This window comes from Solanum verrucosum, unplaced genomic scaffold (genome assembly GCF_900185275.1).
Source record: "Solanum verrucosum unplaced genomic scaffold, falcon-dt-bn FXZP01001278.1, whole genome shotgun sequence".
Taxonomy (NCBI): domain Eukaryota; kingdom Viridiplantae; phylum Streptophyta; class Magnoliopsida; order Solanales; family Solanaceae; genus Solanum; species Solanum verrucosum.
In genome coordinates this window covers 433,769-457,530 of record NW_026020317.1, presented here as the reverse complement: position 1 = coordinate 457,530, position 23,762 = coordinate 433,769, and the positions used below count along the sequence as shown (strand labels likewise).

The following is a 23,762-nucleotide window of genomic DNA, read 5'->3' as shown; positions in this document are numbered from 1 at the left end:
CCATACCCCATGTCTGTTCTGAATTCTCTGCAAGTGTAGCCTTTTTCTTCTGCCCTTTACTATACTATGAAAGAATCTGGTATTTCTATCTCCATTATCAAACCATTCATAACCAGCTTTTTGTTGCCAATAGATTTCTTCAAAGTGAAGATATCTTTTAAATTCAGCTTCAGCCTTCTGCAAAACTGCTCTATTAATTTCATTTGGCACATCTTCAAATAATTTCTCTTTGATTCTCATTATATCCTCCCTGATGATTAATTGTTTGAAAATGTCTCCATATGTATCCTTGCTCCATCTAGTTAGAGCAGTTTTAACCCTTTTAATGTTCTCCTTAAAAGCTATAAAAGGATTAATAGTATTAGTAACCCAATTTTGTCTCACGACCTCCTTAAAATCTTTGTGCTCTGTCCAGAATTTTAGGAACCTGAATGGTTTCTTCTTTATAGGGTTCGTTTCTTCACAAGTAATAAGCATAGGGGCATGGTCAGATCCAGTCCTTGGTAAATGTTCCACCGCAATGTGATTGAACCAATTACTCATCTCTTGATTGATGAGTATTCTGTCCAACCTCTCAAATATACAATCACTACCGGCTCTACCATTCCACCATGTAAATGGACTCCCTTTGTATTGAACTTTAGATAGTTCACAAGTTTCAATACAACAATCAAAATCCTCATGATCAATATCTTCTACCGGCAGACCCCCTATCTTTTCTTCAGCATTCAATACAACATTAAAATCTCCTCCAATAAGCCAAGAGCTATTCATGTCATCTGCCAAGTGATATATATCTTCCCACAATGATAGTCTTTCAACATCACTACACTTGGCATACACAATAGTGACATAAAAGTTGTGTTGTTGAGTTTGATGCTTTAAATTAAGCGTCAATTGTTGATCTGTGTTACTAACAACTATAATGTCAAAATCATGATTTGTAAAGACCCATATTTTTCCATTACAATTGGAAGTAGCAAAAGGCATTCTCAACCTCCTTCTATACTTGTTGATGTGTCTACTATCTTGAAAAGGCTCTAGAAGAGCAATAAATGAGAACTTGTGAACATTGTGTAACATCTGAACCCTTTGAAACGCTTGTTGAGATTTCACTGACCTTATATTCCAAATAAATGATTTCATCATCTATTATATGCTTTATATCTCTTTGGTTGTATTCTGATGGGTTGAGCACTATCTCCATTCCCTTGTTTCTTCTCTTTCCTTGCAGCCTTCAAGATTCTAGGAGATAAATCTGCCTCCTTGTCTATGTGGGCCAGAACATCATCATCATCATCCTTATTTACTTTAGTAGTCACTCCTAGGCCTTCTATCTCCAACAATGCATTCTCCTCCACATTATGAGTAATAATATCATGGAGAACTTTATTTGGAGATTCCATTATAGCAAGGATTTGTGCTTCTTCAATATGAAAATCTGTAGGATCGGTTACTATTGCCAACTTATTATCAATATTCCTTCTATATTCCCTTCTCTTTTCATTGTATATTTGAGGAATTTGACTGTTGTGTTTGTTATACACTACAACTGCCGAACTATCTCGACAGGTTTGTTGTTTATCTTCCATATTAACTGATTCATGATTTTCATTGCCATGCTCATTTTCATGTGTATTGTGTTGCTGATTTTGATCCATATTGTCATGCTGCAGAGGAATTGTAGATGTCGAGGCTTCTCCTTGTAAAACCTGTCCAAAGGACCTGGTCACCCATTCTTTTGCTGAAATGGGCTGCTCCTTTTCCACCCCCTTGTCTTGCTTTGTTTTACTATTGGAATGGCTGCCTATGTTGAAATCTGCCTGTGTGATCTCCTCTTGCGTGAGAGCATCAAAAGAGTTCTCTGTAGTGACTGTCATGTGATTATCATGTTTCTCCTTATTGCTTATATTTTTTCTGTTATCTCGCACCACATTCCAGTGTCCAGGATCCCCAACTACTTTGCCGTAATTGGGAATTCATTCAAATGCTTTCAGTTATTTTTAAAATACAAATAAAAATTAGAAAACAAATATAAAACTTCAAAAAAAGAAGATAACAGATAAATAGAAATGCTGGTCATAGAGAGATGTCACATCAGATTATCTATATTCAGCTTTATATATATATACATTGTTGGCATGAGCTATCCGTTCGTAAAAAAAGTGCATATGAAAGGTCATATGTATGTATGTTAGATGTTGAATTTCCTAAGCTTTATTGCTGGTTACTTTTGTTATTTTTTGGATTTTCCTAGTGAAAATTTTGCCTTTGCCACTAACTATCGAAGCTATATATAGCTTATACTCGTTAAATACAGGTATTGATGAGACAATACATTTTATTTTACAGATTTTCAGAAGTGGCTCATCTCCACAGAGTATTTTGGCTAGACATAGGAGGCACGATTGGAACACAATTGTTGTCAAAAAGAACCAAATATGTTGTTTATTTAATGTTCAAATTGGCAGAGGAACATTGGGGACTAGAAAATGCTAATGCATTTGTTAGGTTTGTGAATCGCGTGAGCTAAAAAAGAAGCAGAGGAACGAGCTAGCAGGGTGAGTTTAGTTGGAGAAAATGTTAGGAGACGCAACTTGAAATGTCCACAAAGAGTTGATGGATGGATGGAAATAGAATTGGGAAATTTTATCAATGATACAGGAGATGATGAAGATGTTGAAGCGCGATTGATGGAGATTACGCAGCTTCATGGAAAACGTGGCCTTATTGTTCAAGGAATTGAATTTAGACCAGAATGAAGAAAAATTTGAACAATCCTATAATATGTAACTTATGTTTTCTTGATATAAACAGTGATATTTTATGGCTACTTGCTAACTTTACTTCAAGATTGTAGAAATATTTCAATGAGTGGTTACCTCATTTATCATGATTTGACAGTGTGATCCACTATAAGATAGAATAATTGATCTATTAATGAACTTACAGCCATGTGTGTTCAAGAGGAGGGTCGATTGCTGATGAAAACAGGAGAAAGTGTGTTCATAACTTGAATCTATCTCGTATGTAATGAAGCCAATATGAATGACAGTAATCATAACATGTAATGAATTGATTTTTCTTCTACAAATCATATTACAAATTGCTTGCAAGGTTTGAAAACTTGCGGAAGCCAGTGAAAACTGAGTTAAGCATCTATTCAGGAAATAAGATGCAATCGTGTGGAAGCCAACTGTATATTTTTTTTGCTTTGTACTCTTTTTTTTGTGAACAGATCTTCCCTCAATGCAGCCTCATGCCCTCCTTTACAACCATGTCTAAGTAGTTTAACTTCTCCAAGTCTGATTCTTTTACCATTCTTTCAAGGCCTACCACTTGGTCCAACTCTTTTTGGAGTTTCTTCATCACATGAGGATGTCGAAGAAGCTCTGCTAGTATCCATTCTATAGCTGTTGCTGAAGTGCCCATTGCTGCAATTAACATATCCTGTATACAAAAGGAAATTAGTACAAACAAATTTAAATCGTACAATAATAGAGGTGATGAAATAACGTACGAAGAGGATAGCTTTTATATGTCTACGATCAAACTGAAATTCTGCTTCTCCTGATTGCATAATGTCCAACATGGTCAACAAAGTCTTTGGATTGCTTCTGGTCACGAGACTGGACGTGTTCGTCGATAATCTTCTCAAGAAACTCATCAAACACCTTTGAAAGATCCTTGAGCCGGCGTGTGAGTCCCTGGAGATCAATTATACCAAGGAAGGGGAAAAAATCTCCAAGATTTGGTGTTTCTGCTAAATGCTCAACGTCGTTAACAACAGCTTTGAATCCCCTCTTGTCCAAATCTCCATCCATGTACTTCTTTCCAAACACCATCAAGCAAGTCAAGTCAGCACTCAAAGACGAAATCTTTGCACTAAGATCAACAACAACGCGATGATCACAAGCTTCATTTTTAAGTGATTTGATCATAAGTTCAACTTGTTGCCTTCTCATAGATTGAAATGAATTGATCTTTTTGTTACTCAAAAGGTGTTGAGTGCACAATTTGCGCATGTTGCGCCAGTATGGTCCAAACTTTGCGGCTATCATATTCTTTTGTCTATAGCAAAGATATTCTTGAGGACCTTCTCTGATGTATCTGCAGACGAGACAACGATCATGTGTTTTTTCTAGGTTTTGGAAATCTCTGTGTGGATTTTTTCCTAACAAGTGAAGATGTCCTATAATGGGAAGGCCTTTTCCTATTCTGGATATTGTTTAGCAGCTCATAAAAGGCATACACAATAAAAATAATCACTAGCATTGCCCATATCAAAGCCATGACTAATTATTTTTAGCTTGTAAATTATGTCTAATTGAAAGGGTCGAGAGATTTCAATCATATAATGGCTGATTTGGTAATGTTAGAAATTAATATTTTTGGAAAATGTCTTCCCTAATTAATGTGGAGGAGAAGTAGTCATTATCAAGGTAAGGGAAGATATGGTGCTTTCAAACAAAGTCAGAAGATAACTAAATGAACCATATTTCAAACTGGGCTACCTTTGTATGAGCTACTTGCAAGTTGTGTGTCTGATAGCATAGCAAGCCTTGGGAATAAGTTGCTATAAGGCTTTCTAGAAACTACTTGAATTATTTGGTTTAGAAAGTTGTACAAGTATTACTAATTCTAGTGTTGTCAATGGATAGATATGTATGATATGGAGCGCAAATAACAAAACTATAGTTATAGAGCGCTAATATGATTTTTATGTTTGCTATTTCTAAAATTTACTCTTGATTGTATTCATTCCAATATGTTTGATATGTGTATTTGTATTCATTATGATTTTCATATTTGGGCTTGTACAATGGCATTTCTATTTCTTTATTAGTTTGTATTCATTTCAATATGTATACCAAATGTATTTGTAGTTATTTAAGATGTATATTTGTATCCATATACTTATAAATTCATGTTCATTCAGAAGTGATACAACATTGGTTTGTATATATTTATCAAAAACGTATATTCTTTCTTAAAATTTCGACAAAATTTGTACTCCCGTCATCAAACACATACAAATTCACAATCATGGTAATAATCAAAGTTTGTATTTTAAAAAAATTGTATTTCATGCCAAAAATGTATTTCTTATCTGTTATGTATTTCAAAAATATATTATATTAATTGTCTAATTTATAGAACATCCACTAAATAGGATTTCAAATTATTTTCTATTCCAAGTATCCCACATACAAAAAATAAACCATATTCTCTTTAAAAAATTCATTCAGCAACCAAACATTAAAAATATTTTCTACTCATCGAAAAAATAAGTTAGAAATTCACTTATTTTCTAAAAAAAAAAAAAATTGAAAACATTTTCCCTCGTAACCAAAACACACCCTAATCCTAGTTTTATCTCGCGCGAGCCAAAAAAGAGTAAAACTCAGCAAGGCACACCATATCCCTGGGACCTTTCAAAGTTCTGGCCTAAGAGCAGATCCAATTTTAGGGTACCTAAGCACAAATGTTTCTGCAACAATGGTGATTGGCGGGAGTTAAGTCGATTCACTATTTTTCGCTACAATTTTACTCTAAAGATGAATCTTAAAAATGTGTTTTCTAATTTTCGGATCGATAATTTTTGAATTTTTAATGCAAATTAGTGTTAGAAATCATAAGGAAACAGTTTTTTCTTAACATTTTCGTAACCTTTGTATATGATTTTCAGGTTCTAATATGGTGAAAATGGACGGGTCTGCAAACGGGTCAAAAGGACCCGCTAAAGGTAGAAGACGATCTTCTGGCGTTTTGTCAAAATAATGATTTTTTTAATTAAATATTAATTTGAATGAGGTAGTGATAAATTTGATAAAAATAATGAATTTGGTGAATATAAATGGTAAATTAAGAATTTATTTGAAATAAAAATATTTTTTTATTGGCGAGAATAATCGTTATATAAGATATAAACGGTTTAAAAAGTAATGATATGGATTATAAATTTAATTTACATATGAAACAAATGTCTAGTAGATATATATAAATTAAATGTGAGTTTATTTTACAAAATATAAAGTCGTGGGTCAATTTTTGCATCTGAAAAATCCCAAATCATAATTTTTAGAGAATTTGGATTTCACCTCATGATATGAAATCACCGTAAAATCGCATGTCCAGACGCCTATATTCATCTTTTGGAGTGTACCATAATGTATAAGTCAATGTATAACTCATGTATATGTAAATTATATTTTATAGTCAGTGTATATAACTTTCTATGACTTTAGGCAAGCTATATTTATAGTTAGTGTACACAAGTTTCTATTAACTTTTGCAAGCAATATTGTAGCGTCAGTTTATACTTTCTATGACTATATATTTTGTAAATCAATTATTTTATTGTATATATTTGAAAGTATCCCCCTTTGTTTTTGCTGACATATTTTTTTGAGTTAAGTGTAAACGATACACTTAAATTTTTCATTTGTTAGTGTCATACTTAAACTGTTGAGAGTGTGAGAATCACATCTAAACCATCACTCATTAGTTTGAAAAACACACATCAATGCTAACTAGATCTTAAATTTCATCTACGTGGCTTTTTTTCCCAACACTTTTTTTTTAAAAAAAATTTCAATTGATTTTTAAAGGGAAAATACATAAAAAAAAAACCCTTGAACTTGGAATGAAAACTTACTTTAGTACTTCAACTACACGGGTGTTTATATACCCTCCCTAATCTCATTTAAAGTGAATAAATACCACCCTAAGAATACAAAACCAGTCTCACAATAGCAAGTATATTACACATGCGCCAAGTCATTGCCATATCAACGCCACATCATTGCCACGTCAGAACCGTGTTGGAAATCAGTTTTAAAAATTTATTTTTTTTCCTTCCCTTCTTCTTCTCTCTCCCATGTCAGAAATCAATTTTTCAAATTTAATTTTTTTTCCCTTCTCTCACCAATGGATGCACTACATTACACCTCCATTAGTGTTTTCTTAGTTCTTGCTTGATTATCATTAATTTTCACTAATGACTTCTCTATTTTCAACCTCAATATCTTCTAACAATTTCACCAATTTCTTTTGAAAAAATTCTCATACATTTTCTATCAATATCCATTGATGTGAGATTGCAACAAATATGGACCTACATTGAATTTTTTACCGATTTATTGCTCTCTTTGATATTTGAGGACAAATAAATCAACTGAAAATGTAGATGAATTCGATCCTTTAGTAAAAAAAAAAAAAATTCTTTCCAATATTCCATCTTCAAAAACCCTTATTTTTTCATGACATACAACAATCATAATTTTTGGAATCATAAAAATGTGTTAATGAAATTTTCTTTTGTTTGACAGAAATCTCAAGTTTGATCGGAACAAAGTTTAATGATTTTTCTCTCTTTAGTAGATCTGAAAATTAAAAAAAAAAAAGATGAAGATTAAGATGCAGGTGAGGTAGGGTACAATGGAAGGTGTTCAAAGAAGAAAGGGGGTGAGATAAGGGGTTCAAAATAAGTGAAAAGGGCTGGGGGGTTTTGCAGAAGAAGAAAAAGGGGATTGGGGGTGGGTGGATTTGGAGAAGATGAAAGTAGGGGTGGCCGGGTGGGTGATTTTTTTTTCTTTTTTAATTATATAATACATATATTAGTGGGACCCACGGGCGGAGCCAGCATGTCTTTAGGGGGTCATCCGACCCCCCTTCGGCGGAAAATATTACTATATATACATGGTTAGAATTATTTTTTAGATATATATAATAGATGTCGAACCCCCTTAGACTAGTTCGTATGTTTACTCCTTCGAATTTTGAACCCCCTTATTGAAAATCTTGGCTCCACCACTGGTGGGACCAATTTTTTAATCAAAAAGAAAGACGCGCTTGATTATTTTCTTTATGCCACGTCAGCATTAAGGGGGATATTTATTCACTTTAAATGAGATTAGGGGGTAAATAAATATCCGTATAGTTAAAGTACTAAAGTAAGTTTTCGTGCCAAGTTTAAGGGATTTTTTATGTATTTTCCCATTTTTAAAGAGTGAAGTTATGTGTTTCTATATGCAATTTCAGTTGGAATTGTTACATATGTTAGTTATGTGTTGTAATTTTTTGCCACATGGAGTTGTTTCTATGAAAAATACTTACCAAGATTTAGTAGAGTTGAATAGAGATCTTGGGGGGGCTGTTGGGGTATTCAAAAGAGTGAGAAGTGAAGCTCAAAATAGTGTTTTATACAATTTGAAAAAAAAAAAAACAAATATACAACTAGTATAGACTGATATACAGATTCGTATATAAAGATATACGGGTCATACATGTATGAGTCGTAGTTTGACTCATGGTTGCGTGGGTCAATTTCAAAACTCTTTGAAGTTCTCAACATAAGAGTTGTATTAATGAAAATTTTAAACTAGAGTGTTTCGGGTAAAACAATAATAACTTTTATTCTAGACTCAAATTTACAAATGGTTGGTGATGTTAAAAAGAAGATTATTTTCTTTAATGTGACGGGTAATAAGACACATAACTCCTAATATTATAAGAGATATGCTTGTTTGAAGTTGGCCCTTGCATTATCTTATGCAAAAAGTTAATTGGTAGAGAATCTTTGAACTCAACTTAGTGTTAGAGGTTCCTTATGACCCTAATTTACATACAATATACTTCCCACGCTTAGAAACTTATCTTAGCACCTATGCATTATTAGTAAATCATTTGTTAAGAGTCTATACACATACGAAGAATTGTTCAGGTCTTAGCTTAGAAATTTTTTGAGTGTTACAACAATACTCAGTAAGCCCTTTCGAGGGTTGAGGACAAGACAGAGATATGTTACTATTGATGAAGGGAATTCAAGACAAGGGGAAGATTTGTTAATTATGTCTTGACTTCTTTCCTTATGTATTTCAGGAAACTCATAATCTCTATTGGTTTAAGAGATCCTTTGTCCTAATAGATTTGAGAAATTATATATTGTCCTAGGATTGGGAGAACCTTTTACTTATAGGTTTGAGACTACTTGAGATCTATATATAGGGATGTAGTTGGGGATTCTAAGGCATAGTGGAAAACTCTCTATGCTCTTGCTTGGGAGGATTAGGCCTAGCCGAACCTCATCAAGTCCTTGTGTTATTTTTCTTCTTTTTTCTATTTATTTGTGATTATGTGCTAGTTAACCCATGATATTTCCACAACGTATTTCGTATTAAATTGTGAAACGAATAAATCTTTTATTAGCTCCACAAATACTAAAGAGAAAAACAAATTACAAGGAGTGTAGTCTGAGAGATAGCATGACCAGTAAAGCAGAGAAGAAATGGTTTTCATTGCACATATCTTATTAAATTAAGGCCAACTATTTCAGCCAACTCCATATTGTATCGTTTGAGATTTAAGCATTGTTTTTTAGTCTATAAGTAGGAATAGCCATTAAAGGATTTGCTCTGCTTGTTGCTAACCCAAAGTGCTCCTCAACATCCAATTCACAAGGCTGCATACCATTTGGAAGCTCCCAATCAAAGCAATGCACCAGTTGTGCTACTATAAGGTCGACAAGGACAATTGCCAACTGCATTGCAGGGCATCCTCTTCTGCCAGAGCCAAATGGTAAAAGTTGGAAGTCACGTCCACGAATGTCTATACTGCTCCCAACAAACCTCTCGGGCAAAAACTTTTCAGGTTCAGGCCAAATATTTGGATCCCTGTGAATAGCATAAAAGTTAATCATGATCCGGGATCCTTTATGTATGTGGAAGCTATTGACTACACAATCTTCCATGGCCTCGTGAGGCGCTAGTGGCACTACGGCACGCAGCCTCAGGCCCTCCTTTACAACCATGTCTAAGTAGTTCAACTTCTCCAAGTCTGATTCTTTTACCATTCTTTCAAGGCCTACCACTTCTTCTAACTCTTTTTGGAGTTTCTTCATCACATGAGGGTGCCGAAGAAGCTCCGTTAGTATCAATTCTATAGCTGATGGTGAAGTGCCCATTGCTGCAATTAACATATCCTGTTAACAAAAGGAAATTAGTACAAACAAATCTAATAATAGGACATAAATGGGATGAAATAACGTACGAAGAGTATAGCTTTTATATGACTACGGTCAAATTGAAATTCTGCTTCTCCTGATTGCATAATGTCCAACATGGTGTCAACAAAGTCTTTGGATTGCTTCTGGTCACGAGACTGGACATGTTCATCGATAATCTTCTCAAGAAACTCATCGAATACCTTTGAAAGATCCTTGAGCCGGCGAGTGAGTTGGAGATCAATTACACCAAGGAAGGGGAAAAAATCTCCAAGATTTGGTGTTGCTGCTAAATGCTCAACCTCATTAACAAGAGCTTTGAATCCCCTCTTGTCCAAATCTTCATCCATGTACTTCTTTCCAAACACCATCAAGCAAGTCATGTCAGCACTCAAAGACGAAATCTTTGCACTAAGATCAACAACAACGCAATGATCACAAGCTTCATTTTTAAGTGATTTGATCATAAACTCAACTTGTTGCCTTCTCATGGATTGAAATGAATTGATCTTTTGGTTACTCAAAAGGTGCTGAGTGCAGAATTTGCGCATGTTGCGCCAGTATGGTCCATACTTTGCGGTTATCATATTCTTCTGTCCATATGCCAAATACAGAGCTGCCTCGTTATGAGGCCTACTAGCAAAGATATGATCATATGTCTTGAAAAACTTCTCCGCTGTGTCTGCAGACGAGACAACGATTGTAGGTACTAGTTGTTGACACCCAATTTTGACCCTCCCCGATAATAATTAATTTTCGAGTTTCTTGACTTTATAAAAAAATTTTAAATAATTGACTTTATAAAATTCGAAATATTTTTCAAGTTAGTTTTAAATGGTTTGTCACTTCCTTATAATTTTTAAATAATATGTGTATACTTTTGAACTTTATAAATATTCAAAAATCGTCTCAAAATATTTTGTTTAATTAAATATTTGGTTAGTTTGTTTAGTTATTCAATAGTTTACAATTTTGAGCTAATTAGTTAGTTTATAATTAAATTAATTATTATATAATTATGCGTCTAATTATTATATTTTATGAATGTTCAAAAATTATCTCAAAAGGATTTTAGCTTTATTTAAACATTTGGTTATTTAGTCGTTTATATTGTTAAATTAATTAGTTTATAATAAAGTTAATTATTTTATTTCGTTAAGATTAAGAAACTCGTTACTTAATTAATATTAATTCGTCTTATCCGAACTTTAAACCAAATTTGCAAATCAACTCAATTTGGTTAACTTCTTAAATTCAATGGGCAATCCTTTCACTCCCCTTCCTAACTCATTATCAACCTTATTTTGGGCCTAATTTTAATTCAATTCAAAGCCCTTTACATTAATTCAACAACTTCCAAATCGGTGAAAGAATTCGAATTTTGAATTCGGGATTGACCCTAAATTTCTACCCGAATTCCCCCCAAAACCTACCCTAATTTTCCCCTATATAACGTCTTTTATGTTCATCTGCATAGGGGGGAATTTTTTTTGGAGTTTAAAATTTTTTTATGTTAGAGAAATCGTTAGAGAAGACAGGGGAGATTTTTTAGTTGTTGAAAAAAATACATATATATAAATATAAGAATCCATACATAAAATCAGTAGATATATTCAGGCCAGAATCGACAAGAGATTTGCTTTTGTGCATCGCTGCTTGCAAAGCCTGTCGGAATCTCGTCGTGGTATTGAAGCTGTTGTTCCTCTGCTCGTGGTCTTCGGTTTCGCTGCCCCTCTGAAGGTAACTCCTGATCTTAGTTTGTGTTTCAGTTAAGCTTAATATGTTGGTGTGCTCGATGCTTGACTATCGATCTGTTTAAATGATAAAAATTCAATTTCGTTTTCGTGTTGGGTTTAAGTCAGTAGTGTAGCTTTCTGCCTAGTTAATTGATATTTTTTTAGCTTTTTCCTTCTCATGTAAGCTTGGTATTGTCTCTCGAGTATATTCATTTGCTTCTGGTCGTCGGTAGGAGTGGGGATTCTTCGTCATTTTTTACTATTGCAGTTCTTCTAGTTATGAATATGGTCTAGATATGTATATAGATGTTGGAGTGCTGGTTCCTGAGTGTCGTCCTACCTTCTTATCTCTCTTAGTATAGTCATGATTGATTTCAAAGTGTCGTTCTAAGTCCTAGTTTGTTCTTGTTCATCGTGAATCTGTAATAATGAATGAGTATTTGACGCCGTGTCCTTAATTCTTTCATCTCAAGTTGAAGGTACGGAGCAAGACATCAATATTTCAAATTATTAGTGTTTTATATTTGTTGCCTTGAATCTATAGCTGATTATTTCTACCTTGTTGATTCCCTTTCATGCTCTATTTATTCGCAATATAGCTTGTATGTGACGAATTAGTCATGTTTCACATTTGGTTCGAGATAAAAATCTTTTCAAAATATATTGGTGTCTTGTTCTTGTATGTGCTTTGAAGCACGAGTCGTGTGCTTTTCTTCTTTGTAATGGTTTGCGGTGATTGAGTCTCATGTCAGAAATATTTTGGCCCTGCAAATTGAGTTTTAATTCGTTTGCGTCTGGCTTTGAATGTGTGCTTCTGTATGCAAATTCGTGTTGAAGCTTACTACAATTCTCTGTATGCCCATGCTTGCCCTTTTTCTATTTTATTATTATTTATTCACTTGTTGTATTTTTTTTATTTTACTTATTTGTTCATCCTTTTACTTTTTTTTTAGTTCTGAAAATGCTAAAAAACAAAATTAAAAAAAAAATAAAAATCACATCTCTTATTCATTGCCAAATTCCAGCGAGCAGTAGCATTATTTGGCTAATTTTGCCTACTACTTTGTTCAACTTGCTTAAGCCTATTCTATATATGGATTTATTATTCTCTTTGCTAAGTTTCACATTGCATTTTTAATGACATCAACTTCTATGGTCTCCCCCATTTTGTTATTGAAAATTGTTTTCTTTGTCCGCATCTTTATCCAAGTGATTATGCTCAAATCCATTCCGCTTGATCACTGCTAATCTAATAGTTTAGTTATCACTATTATTTGATGTCTCACTCATCATGTGGGGATCAATTTAGTTTAAGTAAAAGTCCATTAAACATTGTATGCACATTTTGTCATCTTGCATTAATATGGGTGGTGAATTGATAGCATGCGTACTTTGCCTTATGTCATTTTTTTTATCTGTCTTAGTCCTATTATATAGATTCAAGTTGTGCTCTATTTCTAATTTCTATCTTTGTTGTGTTCTTTTCTATGTATAAACCGGCTTCTCCCGTGTCTTTGAAGACTCTTTCTCCTTGCATTTCGTGAATTAGGCCTTAGAGGCCCAATTCTATATTTCATATCGGGCCAGCAGGTTCAGCGAAGCTAAAATACAGGGCTGAAAATCGGGTTTTGAGGTTCCGGAAAGCTAAAAATAGACTGATATACCTTTTGTATACATCGATATACAGTCGGAAAATATGATATACAGGTCAAAACGTGAAGACACAGTTGAAAAGTGCAGAAACACGAAATCCAAATAAAAATACAGAACCGAAAGTTCAAGAATCAGCAGTAGATATGGTGTATACACCAAATGTAAATATACATTTGGTGTATCCAATGAAGATGGGAAAGGGCCAAAAGCCCAATAAATTGTTATTATTTTATTTTATTTTTGTAGATTTGAGAATTTGAGCCCAAGGCCCAAATTCAATTGTTTCCCCTTTGCTCTTACTTATATGTTTATCATGTTGACTAACCACTTGTTTAATTATGGTTCAACTTAATTAAATTCCCGAAGATGGCCATTTCTTTATATATATATATATATATATATATATACAAATTAAATATTTTATACTTAGCTCTGTTTTTTTTCTCATTAGTCTTGTCACTTTAAATTACTCCCCTTTAGGATGATCCCTCTTTAGTTTACTTCCCTTTAAAAAATAACAATTAATAATAATCATAATAATAAGTAATAGGATTTCTTATATTTATGTTCCATGCTTAGTTTTATTTTTAGTGGTCCCGTCAACACTTGAGGTTTTCCCTTTAAAAATTTTCTTTTAGCTATTCCCCCTTGGTAAAAAATAATAAATAAATAAGTTGTTTTTTACTTAGTTAAAATTTCATAATTAGTTAAAATGAATGAGTTCTTTTACTTTATTAAACTTTCAAAATTAGTCAAAGTTGTGTGTTCTTTACTTAGTTAAATTTTAAAAATATTTAGTTAAAGTAAATGAGTTCTTTTACTTTGTTAAAATTTCAAAATTAGTCAAAAATCATTTTGGTCAAATCGCCGGTCAACCGCGAGTTAGCGGGCATTCCGGGGGCCTAACACCTTCTCGGAATGTACATTGAACTTCGGACCCTTTTTATTTTCAATTGATTTTATCTGTTTAAATCTATTGAAAACCCTTTAATATTTTTCTTGATTTTTATTAAAAATTAAGTGGTGACTCTGTTCTTTTGGAAAATCGATTTCTCTTAAACTATAAGTTTAATCAATTTTTCGAAAACTCAGTCATTCTTCCTTTTACATTTCTTTTTAAGTAAAACACTAGTCCCAGTCTAACATACATAAGGGGACCATGTGTTTTGGCTAGTTTTTGGAAATCATGGTGTGGATTTTTTCCTAACAAGTGAAGATGTCCTATAATGGGAAGACCTTTTGGACCTGGAGGATACCTTTTCCTATTCTGGATGTTGTTTAGCAACTCATACAAGGCATACACAACAAAAATAACAACTAGTATTGCCCATATCAAAGCCATGCCTAATACTTACCAACTTTTTTAGCTTCTAAATTATCTCTACTTGAAAGGATCTCATGAATTATATAATATGTGGCACCATAGAAAAAACAATGCATTATTTGGGTGTGTTTGGTAATGTTAGAACACTAAATATTATAAGCTAAAAGCTTACACAATAAATAAGCCACGTTCTCGATCTTCAAATACTTTTTTTTTTTATAATTCAAAAGAGACGACTTGAATGGATGGAATTCATTGAATTTTATATCAGGAATTGTTTCGTCATGAATCATGATGAACATCATATGGAGATATACTATTGGTTATTAGGATATACTATTAACCATGTGTTTTAATATAATATTATTTATTGAATAGTTGAGAATTCACATGGCACACCTTAATTAGATTTTTTCAATTTTTTTACCCCGCTCAACTCCTGACTGTCCCACCCCTGCTTTCCACAAAAAAAAAATTTAAAATTTATTATAATTAAATTTTCATTTTTTTAGTCCATACTTACCCTAACCACCTACCACCCCTCCCCCCTAAAAAAATAAATTAAAAAATTGTATTTTTAAAAAATATTTTTCATTTTATTCTTTATATATGTGTGTGTATATATATATATACACTAGTGAAACTATTCTTGCTTCGCGCGGTTGTAATGAAAATTAATAAATTAATTTATTTTATCATTTATAAAAATAATTCTATGAATTGATAATTTTTAATTATAATGAAATAGTACGAATATTTATATTCAAGCCAGTGACATAAAAGACAATGTAAATTTTTGCCTTCATATGAAACATATGCAAAATAGACTTTATATGCATATGGTAGAACAAACAATTTAGAGGTCATATTTTGAAACAACAATCTATGTATTAAGTTGAAAACAATACATTTTTTTGTTTAAATCTTATCTATCTTTTGAGCACTCGATCATTTATGATAACACCAATTTTGATATTAATTTTTTTTTGAACTTCCACGTTACGTCTTTTTCATCACATTCGTTTACTATTTATATATTAAGAAATTTTTTAAAAATTATAAAATGAAACAAATAGGAGTTATCAATAATATTTAAGAGTAGAAGTTATAAAGAAGATAAGAGACATGAGTTATCATAACTTTAATATATAATATTATTATGACATTAAGTAAATTAATTGTTGTGCATTGATTTTATTTGTAAAAATAAATAAATGACTGAACAATAGAATGGGTAAAAATCATAAAAATAAGAAAAAGGATAAATAAATTGATTGCATAAAAGACGTGTCATGTTACAATCTCATCAAAGACCACACTTAAATAATATATAGGCATAGATTTTATAATTATGTATAGATTTTTATAATTATGTAGCTAAGACATAAAAATAATAATCTACACTATCATATTCACAAAGCAATAAAAAATGAAAAGAAAACTTTTAAATACATTTCAAGCAAGAAAAGAATAGCGAAAAAAACAAATTGTTACATATGCATAAGAATAAGCAATGATGTCATATAATAATTTATTTCATCTTCAATTTTCTTTGAGAGAAAAATAAAATATAACTTATTCTCATAATTTTTTGATTGAAATAAGATAGTAATATTAATTATGTTTTACAATAAAAAGTAGGATATAGAGGACTAAATGAGTAATGTTGTCAATATGTATACTTAAGTTACTATATATTACAAGTCAAAGTAAAAAAAAAAATCTCTAGTAAAAGTAATTCCTAACTATGCTTCAAAAAATATTCATCTAAGTCTTCCTTCAAGAAAAAATAAATAAATAAAGGAGAAAGTAATACAATACAAGCATCACTTTTATAATTTCCATTATCAAATAAATATGAATTCAATAAATCATTCATCAATGCAAAATAAATTATTTAATTATAATAATATAAAACAAAAAATATAAACAATTGTTAATATGGTACTGTTTTATGTATGATATATATTTATATTCCCATCATGTCAAATAAAAAATAAGTATATCAAAAAGGGAAAATAATTTAAACTATACTCGTAAGTTATGAAATTATCAAGACTAAAATTAAAGGATATGAGTGATGAGTAGTTATTATTTATAAATATATTAATAAATTAGACAAACTTAAAATATTAGAAGTTATATTTGTCATTTATAATAAGAAAAAGGGCACAAAGAAATTCTCGACGAAAAAAATGTCAAATAACTTGAGCATAAATTACCTTATACATGCTCTTAATAATAACAATTACATAAATAATGTAAAAATCAAGCTAAAAAGATATCAAGAAAATATATAATAAATAAATAAAGGAGAAAGTAATACAATACAACATCATTTTACAACTTCCATTATAAAAAAAAAAAAAATTCAATAAATCGATTCATCAATTCATAATTCTTTGAACCCTTATCGGTATCGGTATTCATTTCACAAGCCGGTCTTCATTGAAAAATTTTATTCTTCAAGATTAAAACATAAATATAATGCCACATTAAAAAATAAAAAAAAATATATATATATATATATATATATTACTACTTCAAATATGAAATAATAGAATGATCATACTTACAAAGATAAAATGATGGAATACCATAAGGTGTTTTAAATTTTAAATTAAATAGTTAGGAGTTATGAATATTATTAAGAGTGAATATGGAATAAATGAGTTGTGAATGTAAGACTTTTAATAAAGCAAATAAAGGAGGAATAAAAACAAATTAAAGAAGAGAGGAAATAGTGCTTAATGTCTATAGTTACGTGGGAACTATTTCATGAAAATAGATATCAACCATTGTTGTTTAAATGAATCTCAAGAAATAGTTTTAGATTTTCTAATAAATTATACAAATAAAAAATTAAAAAAAATTAAAAATTTGAATAAAAAAATTAATGAAATTGGAATATTTTTAACAATCATACTAATTTATTGTGTAAAAGTTATTATATTAATTATTATATTTATTAATGAATAGTTGAGAAGTCACTCCAAATTCCAATCATGCATTCTCCTTCCTTAATTACATTCAATTATTCTACTTTAATTAAGAAAATAGGGGAAAATAAAGAAAAATATCAAAAGTAAAGGAGAAAAAAAGATAAATATGAATGGTGGCCTCAGAGAGGTGTCACATCATCTTGTGTGTATATATATATACCACATTTAAACAAGAAGTGGATACAAACCAGAAGAGTTTAGGAATAAAAGCATTATATTTTATTCTTAAACGATTTATAATGAAGATTTATATATATATATATATATAACGTACTCAACTAAATAAGATAATAACTTTTTTAAATATTTACATATAAATAATAAATATTAGTTAATTTTAAATTTAAATTTTGTTACTTTTTATAAAATTCAAGGGCGAGGTAAATGTTTTTATTCTATTGTTAAAAATAATAATAACATGGCATGAAATTTCATTAGGAGTGAGGTTTATATTTTGAGGAAAATAGGAATAACTCGGTGATATTGTGGTCCTAAAAGAAACAAAAGTGATTACAAGACAAATTTCCAAACATGGATGATTATCTAAGGAATTTACTCCCAAATTTCTTTTACGTCGCAATTCAATACTTTCTCCATCTCATATTAGTTGTGTTAGTTAGTTTTTTTTTTTATATATATATATATATTAAATTACTTGTTTATTCATTAAATAAAAATAAAATTAGGTTAAAAAAATTCTCACTTTATTACTACAATTAATACTCTTAAGGAAATATTATAAAAATAATAATTTAACTAGAAAATAATGGATTCATTAAATGTTTTTGAATTTCATGAAAATTAGTAGTGTTATTCTCAACGTGGAATATAATTATTGAAATTGTAAAATATTGTTATTAGTTTGTAGAGGTATTAATTAATCAATAAATTAATAAATATTACTTTAAAGAATGTTTTTAAAATTTAATGAATATACCTTATTTCCCCTCCCCCTCCCCCCTCCCCCCTCCTTCCTCCTTAAAAACAAGTGATACTAAAAAGGAAGAAGAATGAAAGAATAAACAACAATGAAAGATAAAAAAGTTGGAAGAGAGTGAATATAAATAAATATTTCTTTCTTGGATAGTGTAATTTCTTGAAACCATCTAGTGATTTAAGACTTTTCTTTTAGTAGTTTTACTTTAGAGGATATTTTGGGTACAACAAAAAAATGAATTTACCCTATCACCCTTTCCATTTCTGCGAAATTATGACCTTACTCTGAAAAAGTAAGGTCCTGCCATTTCGTGCCAAAAAAGTGTCCTGCCAAATATATTTTCCAATATCATATATTACTAAAAGTGGGAAGAATCTAAGTCAAAAGTTGAATTACGAAAATGCCCTTTAAGTATTAATTTATTTTCTTGAAATTATTTAAAATATTATTTTTTTCATTTAATATTTATTTTGGGATTCAATGAATTTTGACTGTTCGTATTATGGTAATTAATACTCTTATTTTCAACTAGACTTACAATTCAATACTCATTATTAAATTGCAAGTTATTATTAGCAAGAAAAAATCAACAATCTTTACATCTTCCACATAGTAATAGTGATGATTTTTGCATAATCATAGTTACAATGAATTTTTTAATAATTAGTCATAATGATTTTCTATCACACATTTAATATATTTGAATTCTTTTACATAGTTTATCCTTAGATTACAGTTTTATTTCTACATTACATTTAAATGTTATAAATTGTTTAATAAATTAAATATTAAATAGTAATTTACATAAATTGTTTAATAAATTAATATTATTAAATAGTAATTTACATAAATTGTTTAATAAATTTACATTTAAATTTTAAATGTATGTAACACCCACTTATTATATTCATTATGTTTTTTACTCTCATCTCTCATCGATAATCTCAAATGGATTAATATCATATTTATCACAACTCTTCGTGTTCCTCAATGCTATCCTATAAATAGTGATGTTTGACACAATAATGTACCCACTTAAACCAATTGAAAAAAAGAAGAGAAAATCTATATGCTCTCTTCTCTTGTCTTTTTTTTATTTGTTTAGTTTAACCTTTATGTTTCTTGGTTGTTGTTATTGTACAACTTTCTATTGTTGTGTTGTTATTATTATTGAGAATTTACCATTGTTTGTTGCTTTGTATACATTAGCCTAGCATGTGGTATTTAAGTATCCTCATTTGAATATTGAATTTGTGCAATAGTTCTTTATTTTTACTTGATGCATTTTTAGTCAATTTTATAGTTAAAAGTATATTCTTTTTATTAGGAAGATATATGTAGTTCCTATCGAAACAATGATAGATTTTGCAATACAAAATTTATATGTAGTATTTTGGGATAAACGTGCAACACACGTTTCCAGATCTATATATATATATATATATAAGAGAACCTTAGGTCCGCCTACATGGCACCACCACAAACCAGAATTCCCTGTTAATTTATTTATTTCCAAAACTAGCATTCCCCTTTCATTAAAAGTTGCGACTTTTATGAAAAGTTGTGACTTTAATGAAGAGTTGCGACTTTAATGAAGAGTTGCAACTTTAATGAAGAGTTGTGACTTTTATGAAAAGTTGCGACTTTTATGAAAGGTTGTGACCTTTCTGAAGGATTACAACTTTTCCAAATAGTTGTAACCTTTCTGATAAGGCACAATAAACATTTGTTCACACTACCTTTTGTTGTCTATAAATAGAGGGATTTCCTCTCATTTTAAATCAACGGAAATTCTGAACCACCTCCTCTTCTTCTTCCTTCCTCCTCCCCCATCCCCCACCCCCACCCCCATCCCCCACCCCCTCCCCCTCCCCCTCCTCCTCCTCCTCGCAATTAATTTTTTGTGTACTTTGCTCCTATTGATTGACTCATTGACACCATTGTTTATGTCCCCCTCCTCCTCCTCACAATTAATTTTTTGTGTACTTTGCTCCTATTGATTGGCTCATTGACACCATTGTTTATGTCCCCCTCCTCCTCACAATTAATTTTTTGTGTACTTTGCTCCTATTGATTGGTTCACTAACACTTTGGAGTTTCAATCTCAAAGAAAGGTATAGGTTAATTTTTCACAGTCATTTCAATCTTTTTCACCATTGCTTATGTTACAGATCATGATATATATTTTTACAATCATTAATTTATGTTTATGTTATTAAGGATAAATGATAAGATGTAATAATTTTCATTCTCCTTTACATTATTAATGTTTGTTACTATGTTATCTTGTATGTAAGATAATATAATGTTTTAGTTTTAATGTCTGGTAGATTTTAAGTATTATTTTATAAATTTCGTGATATTAAATTTCGCACGGTAATTTTACTAGTATGAAATAATTCTGAGAGATTTTCTGAGAGATTTTCTGAGAATACAAAAGCTTTGTTCAAGTAGGAATTCGACAAAACTAGCAGCCAATAGAAACTCAATGTTTACAAACGGAAGTTTAATATCACCATTTAAGCCATGATCTCTAATGAAATGATGCTTGATGTTTATATTCTTGACCCTAGAATGATGCACAAAATTCCTAAATAAACAAATAGTAGTACTAGAATTATCATACAAAACTTGAGCAAGTTAAAAAGTCATATCATTATCGCTTAGTTGGTGAATCATCCATAATAGTTGGGCACAACATAGCCCAATAGAGAACACAAGTTTTATAAGTGACAGTCCACGTTAATTTTCTCCTCTACCCTCCATCTCCACCTCTTAGTGTATACACAAAATAAATGGTTGAAAACCATGTTTCTAAACAATGCCTGCATAGTACTTACGAATGACCTTACACCTTTAAAAGTATTCCTACACGAAATAGGTATATTAGTAATTTGATTGTCTCTTCCAAGTAACTAAAATTCTCGTTAAAGACTTCTTCAAACAGTATTTTTCTATAAACCAGAAGAGATGACTTCAACAACAACAACAACGTTCCCTATGAAAAATCCCACAAATGGAGTCTAGGGAGGGTAGAATGTACGTAGACCTTACCAACTATACTTTTATTTGATTAAGGCCAACTATTTCAGCCAACTCCATTATTTCTGCTTTATATACTTTTTATTATTGTATCTTTTGAGATTAAGCATTGTTTAGTCTATAAGTAGGAATAACCATTAAGGGATGTTCTCTGCTTGTTGCTAATCCAAAGTGCTCCTCAACATCCAATTCACAAGGCTGCATACCATTTGGAAGTTCCCAATCAAAGCAATGCACCAGTTGTGCTACTACAAGTTGGACAATGATTATCCCCAACTGCATTCCAGGGCAACTTCTTCTGCCAGAGCCAAATGGTAAAAGTTGGAAGTCACGTCCACGAATGTCTATACTGCTCCCAACAAACCTCTCAGGCAAAAACTTTTCAGCCCCAGGCCAAATATTTGGATCCCTTTGGATAGCATAATAGTTAATCATGATCCGGGATCCTTTTTGTATGTAGAAGTTATTGACTATACAATCTTCCACGGCCTCGTGAGGTATTAGTGGCGCTACGGAATGCAGCCTCAGGCCCTCCTTTACAACCATGTCTAAGTAGTTCAAATTCTCCAAGTCTGATTCTTTTACCATTTTTTCAAGGCCTATCACTTGTTCCAACTCTTTTTGAAGTTTCTTCATAACTTGAGGGTGCCGAAGAAGCTCTGTTATTATCCATTCTATAGCTGTTGCTGTAGTTCCCACTGCTGCAACTAACATATCCTGTTATAGAAAGGGGAAATTAGTACAAACAAACCTAATATATATATAATAGAAGTAAATAGATGGGATAAAATAAACGTACGACGAGGATAGCTTTTATATGTCTACGGTCAAACTGAAATTCTGTTTCTCCTGATTGCATAATGTCCAACAGGGTGTCAACAAAGTCTTTGGATTGCTTCTGGTCACGAGACTGGACATGTTCATCGATAATCTTCTCAAGAAACTCATCAAACACCTTTGAAAGATCCTTGAGCCGGCGAGTGATTCCCTGGAGATCAATTACACCAAGGAAGGGGAAAAATTCTCCAAGATGTGGTGTTGCTGCTAAATGCTCAGCCTCTTCAATAACAGCTTTGAATCCCCTCTTGTCCAAATCTTCATCCATGTACTTCTTTCCAAATACCATCAAGCAAGTCAAGTCAGCACTCAAAGACGAAATCTTTGCACTAAGATCAACAACAACGCGATGATCACAAGCTTCATTTTTAAGTGATTTGATCATAAACTCAACTTGTTGCCTTCTCATGGATTGAAATGAATTGATCTTTTGGTTACTCAAAAGGTGTTGAGTGCACAATTTGCGCATGTTGCGCCAGTATGGTCCATACTTTGCATTTATCATATTCTTCTGTCCATATGCCAAATACTGAGCTGCCTCGTTATGAGGCCTACTAGCAAAGATATGATCATATGTCTTGAGGAACTTCTCCGCTGTGTCTGCAGACGAGACAACGATTGTAGGTACTAGTCCCAGTCTAACATACATAAGGGGACCATGTGTTTTTGCTAGTTTTAGGAAATCTTGGTGTGGATTTTTTCCTAACAAGTGAAGATGTCCTATAATTGGAAGCCCTTTTGGACCTGGAGGATACCTTTTCCTATTCTGGATGTTGTTTAGCAGCTCATAAAAGGCATACACAATAAAAATAAGCACTAGTGTTGCCCATATCACAGCCATGCCTAATACTTACTAACTTTTTTAGCTTCTAAAAGAGCTCTAATTAATGGAAAGGGTCTAGAGATCTCAATTATATAATGGCAGGAACCATAGAAAAAGCAGTGAATAATTTGGGTGTGTTTGGTAACGTTAGAAAGTATTACTTTTGTTCATTTGTTTTATATGTATATTGTTTTGGTCAAACCTTCTAGTAAATGTACAAAATAAGCCAAAAGCTCACACAATAAAAATTAACCAAGTTACTCTGCTTTGATTATCTCTTCAAATGCTATTTTTTAATAATCCAGAAGAGAAGACTTGAAAATATTAAGAGTTGTTCAGTTAATGAGTTATCATCATCATCTCATCAATATAAAATTCAGTTTGAGTTCTTGTTCGAAGATTGAT

General features: G+C 31.3%; 2 protein-coding genes and 2 pseudogenes across 2 annotated transcripts; 1 reads left to right on the top strand and 3 right to left on the bottom strand.

Annotated features, from left to right (window-relative positions):
- Positions 1-2,326: 2,326 nt before the first annotated feature.
- On the top strand, positions 2,327-2,762 carry LOC125835266 (F-box protein PP2-B10-like; annotated as a pseudogene).
- Positions 2,763-3,246: 484 nt separating this feature from the next.
- On the bottom strand, positions 3,247-4,064 carry LOC125835310 (cytochrome P450 71AU50-like; annotated as a pseudogene).
- Positions 4,065-9,349: 5,285 nt separating this feature from the next.
- LOC125835309 (cytochrome P450 71AU50-like) lies at positions 9,350-14,734 on the bottom strand. Its single transcript, XM_049514434.1, has 4 exons — positions 14,522-14,734; position 14,377; positions 10,051-10,712; positions 9,350-9,982 (listed from the first exon to the last, which is right to left on the bottom strand). Exons 1-4 carry the CDS (start codon positions 14,732-14,734, stop codon positions 9,365-9,367), a joined length of 1,494 nt encoding a protein of 497 aa, XP_049370391.1. The 3' UTR covers positions 9,350-9,364.
- A 7,065-nt stretch (positions 14,735-21,799) lies between these two features.
- Positions 21,800-23,375, bottom strand: LOC125835306 (cytochrome P450 71AU50-like). The gene is made up of 2 exons (XM_049514432.1): positions 22,497-23,375; positions 21,800-22,414 (listed from the first exon to the last, which is right to left on the bottom strand). Exons 1-2 carry the CDS (start codon positions 23,373-23,375, stop codon positions 21,800-21,802), a joined length of 1,494 nt encoding a protein of 497 aa, XP_049370389.1.
- Positions 23,376-23,762: the final 387 nt, after the last annotated feature.

What these genes read in the sequence shown, in the direction of transcription:
- LOC125835309 (XM_049514434.1), bottom strand. Translation starts at nt 14,734, where the DNA reads ATGGCTTTGATATGGGCAATACTAGTTGTTATTTTTGTTGTGTATGCC. An exon ending in ATATAAAAGCTATACTCTTC is followed by an intron (nt 9,983 to 10,050) that starts GTACGTTATTTC and finishes TTTTGTTAACAG; the next exon opens with GATATGTTAATTGCAGCAAT.
- LOC125835306 (XM_049514432.1), bottom strand. Translation starts at nt 23,375, where the DNA reads ATGGCTGTGATATGGGCAACACTAGTGCTTATTTTTATTGTGTATGCC. An exon ending in ATATAAAAGCTATCCTCGTC is followed by an intron (nt 22,415 to 22,496) that starts GTACGTTTATTT and finishes TTTCTATAACAG; the next exon opens with GATATGTTAGTTGCAGCAGT.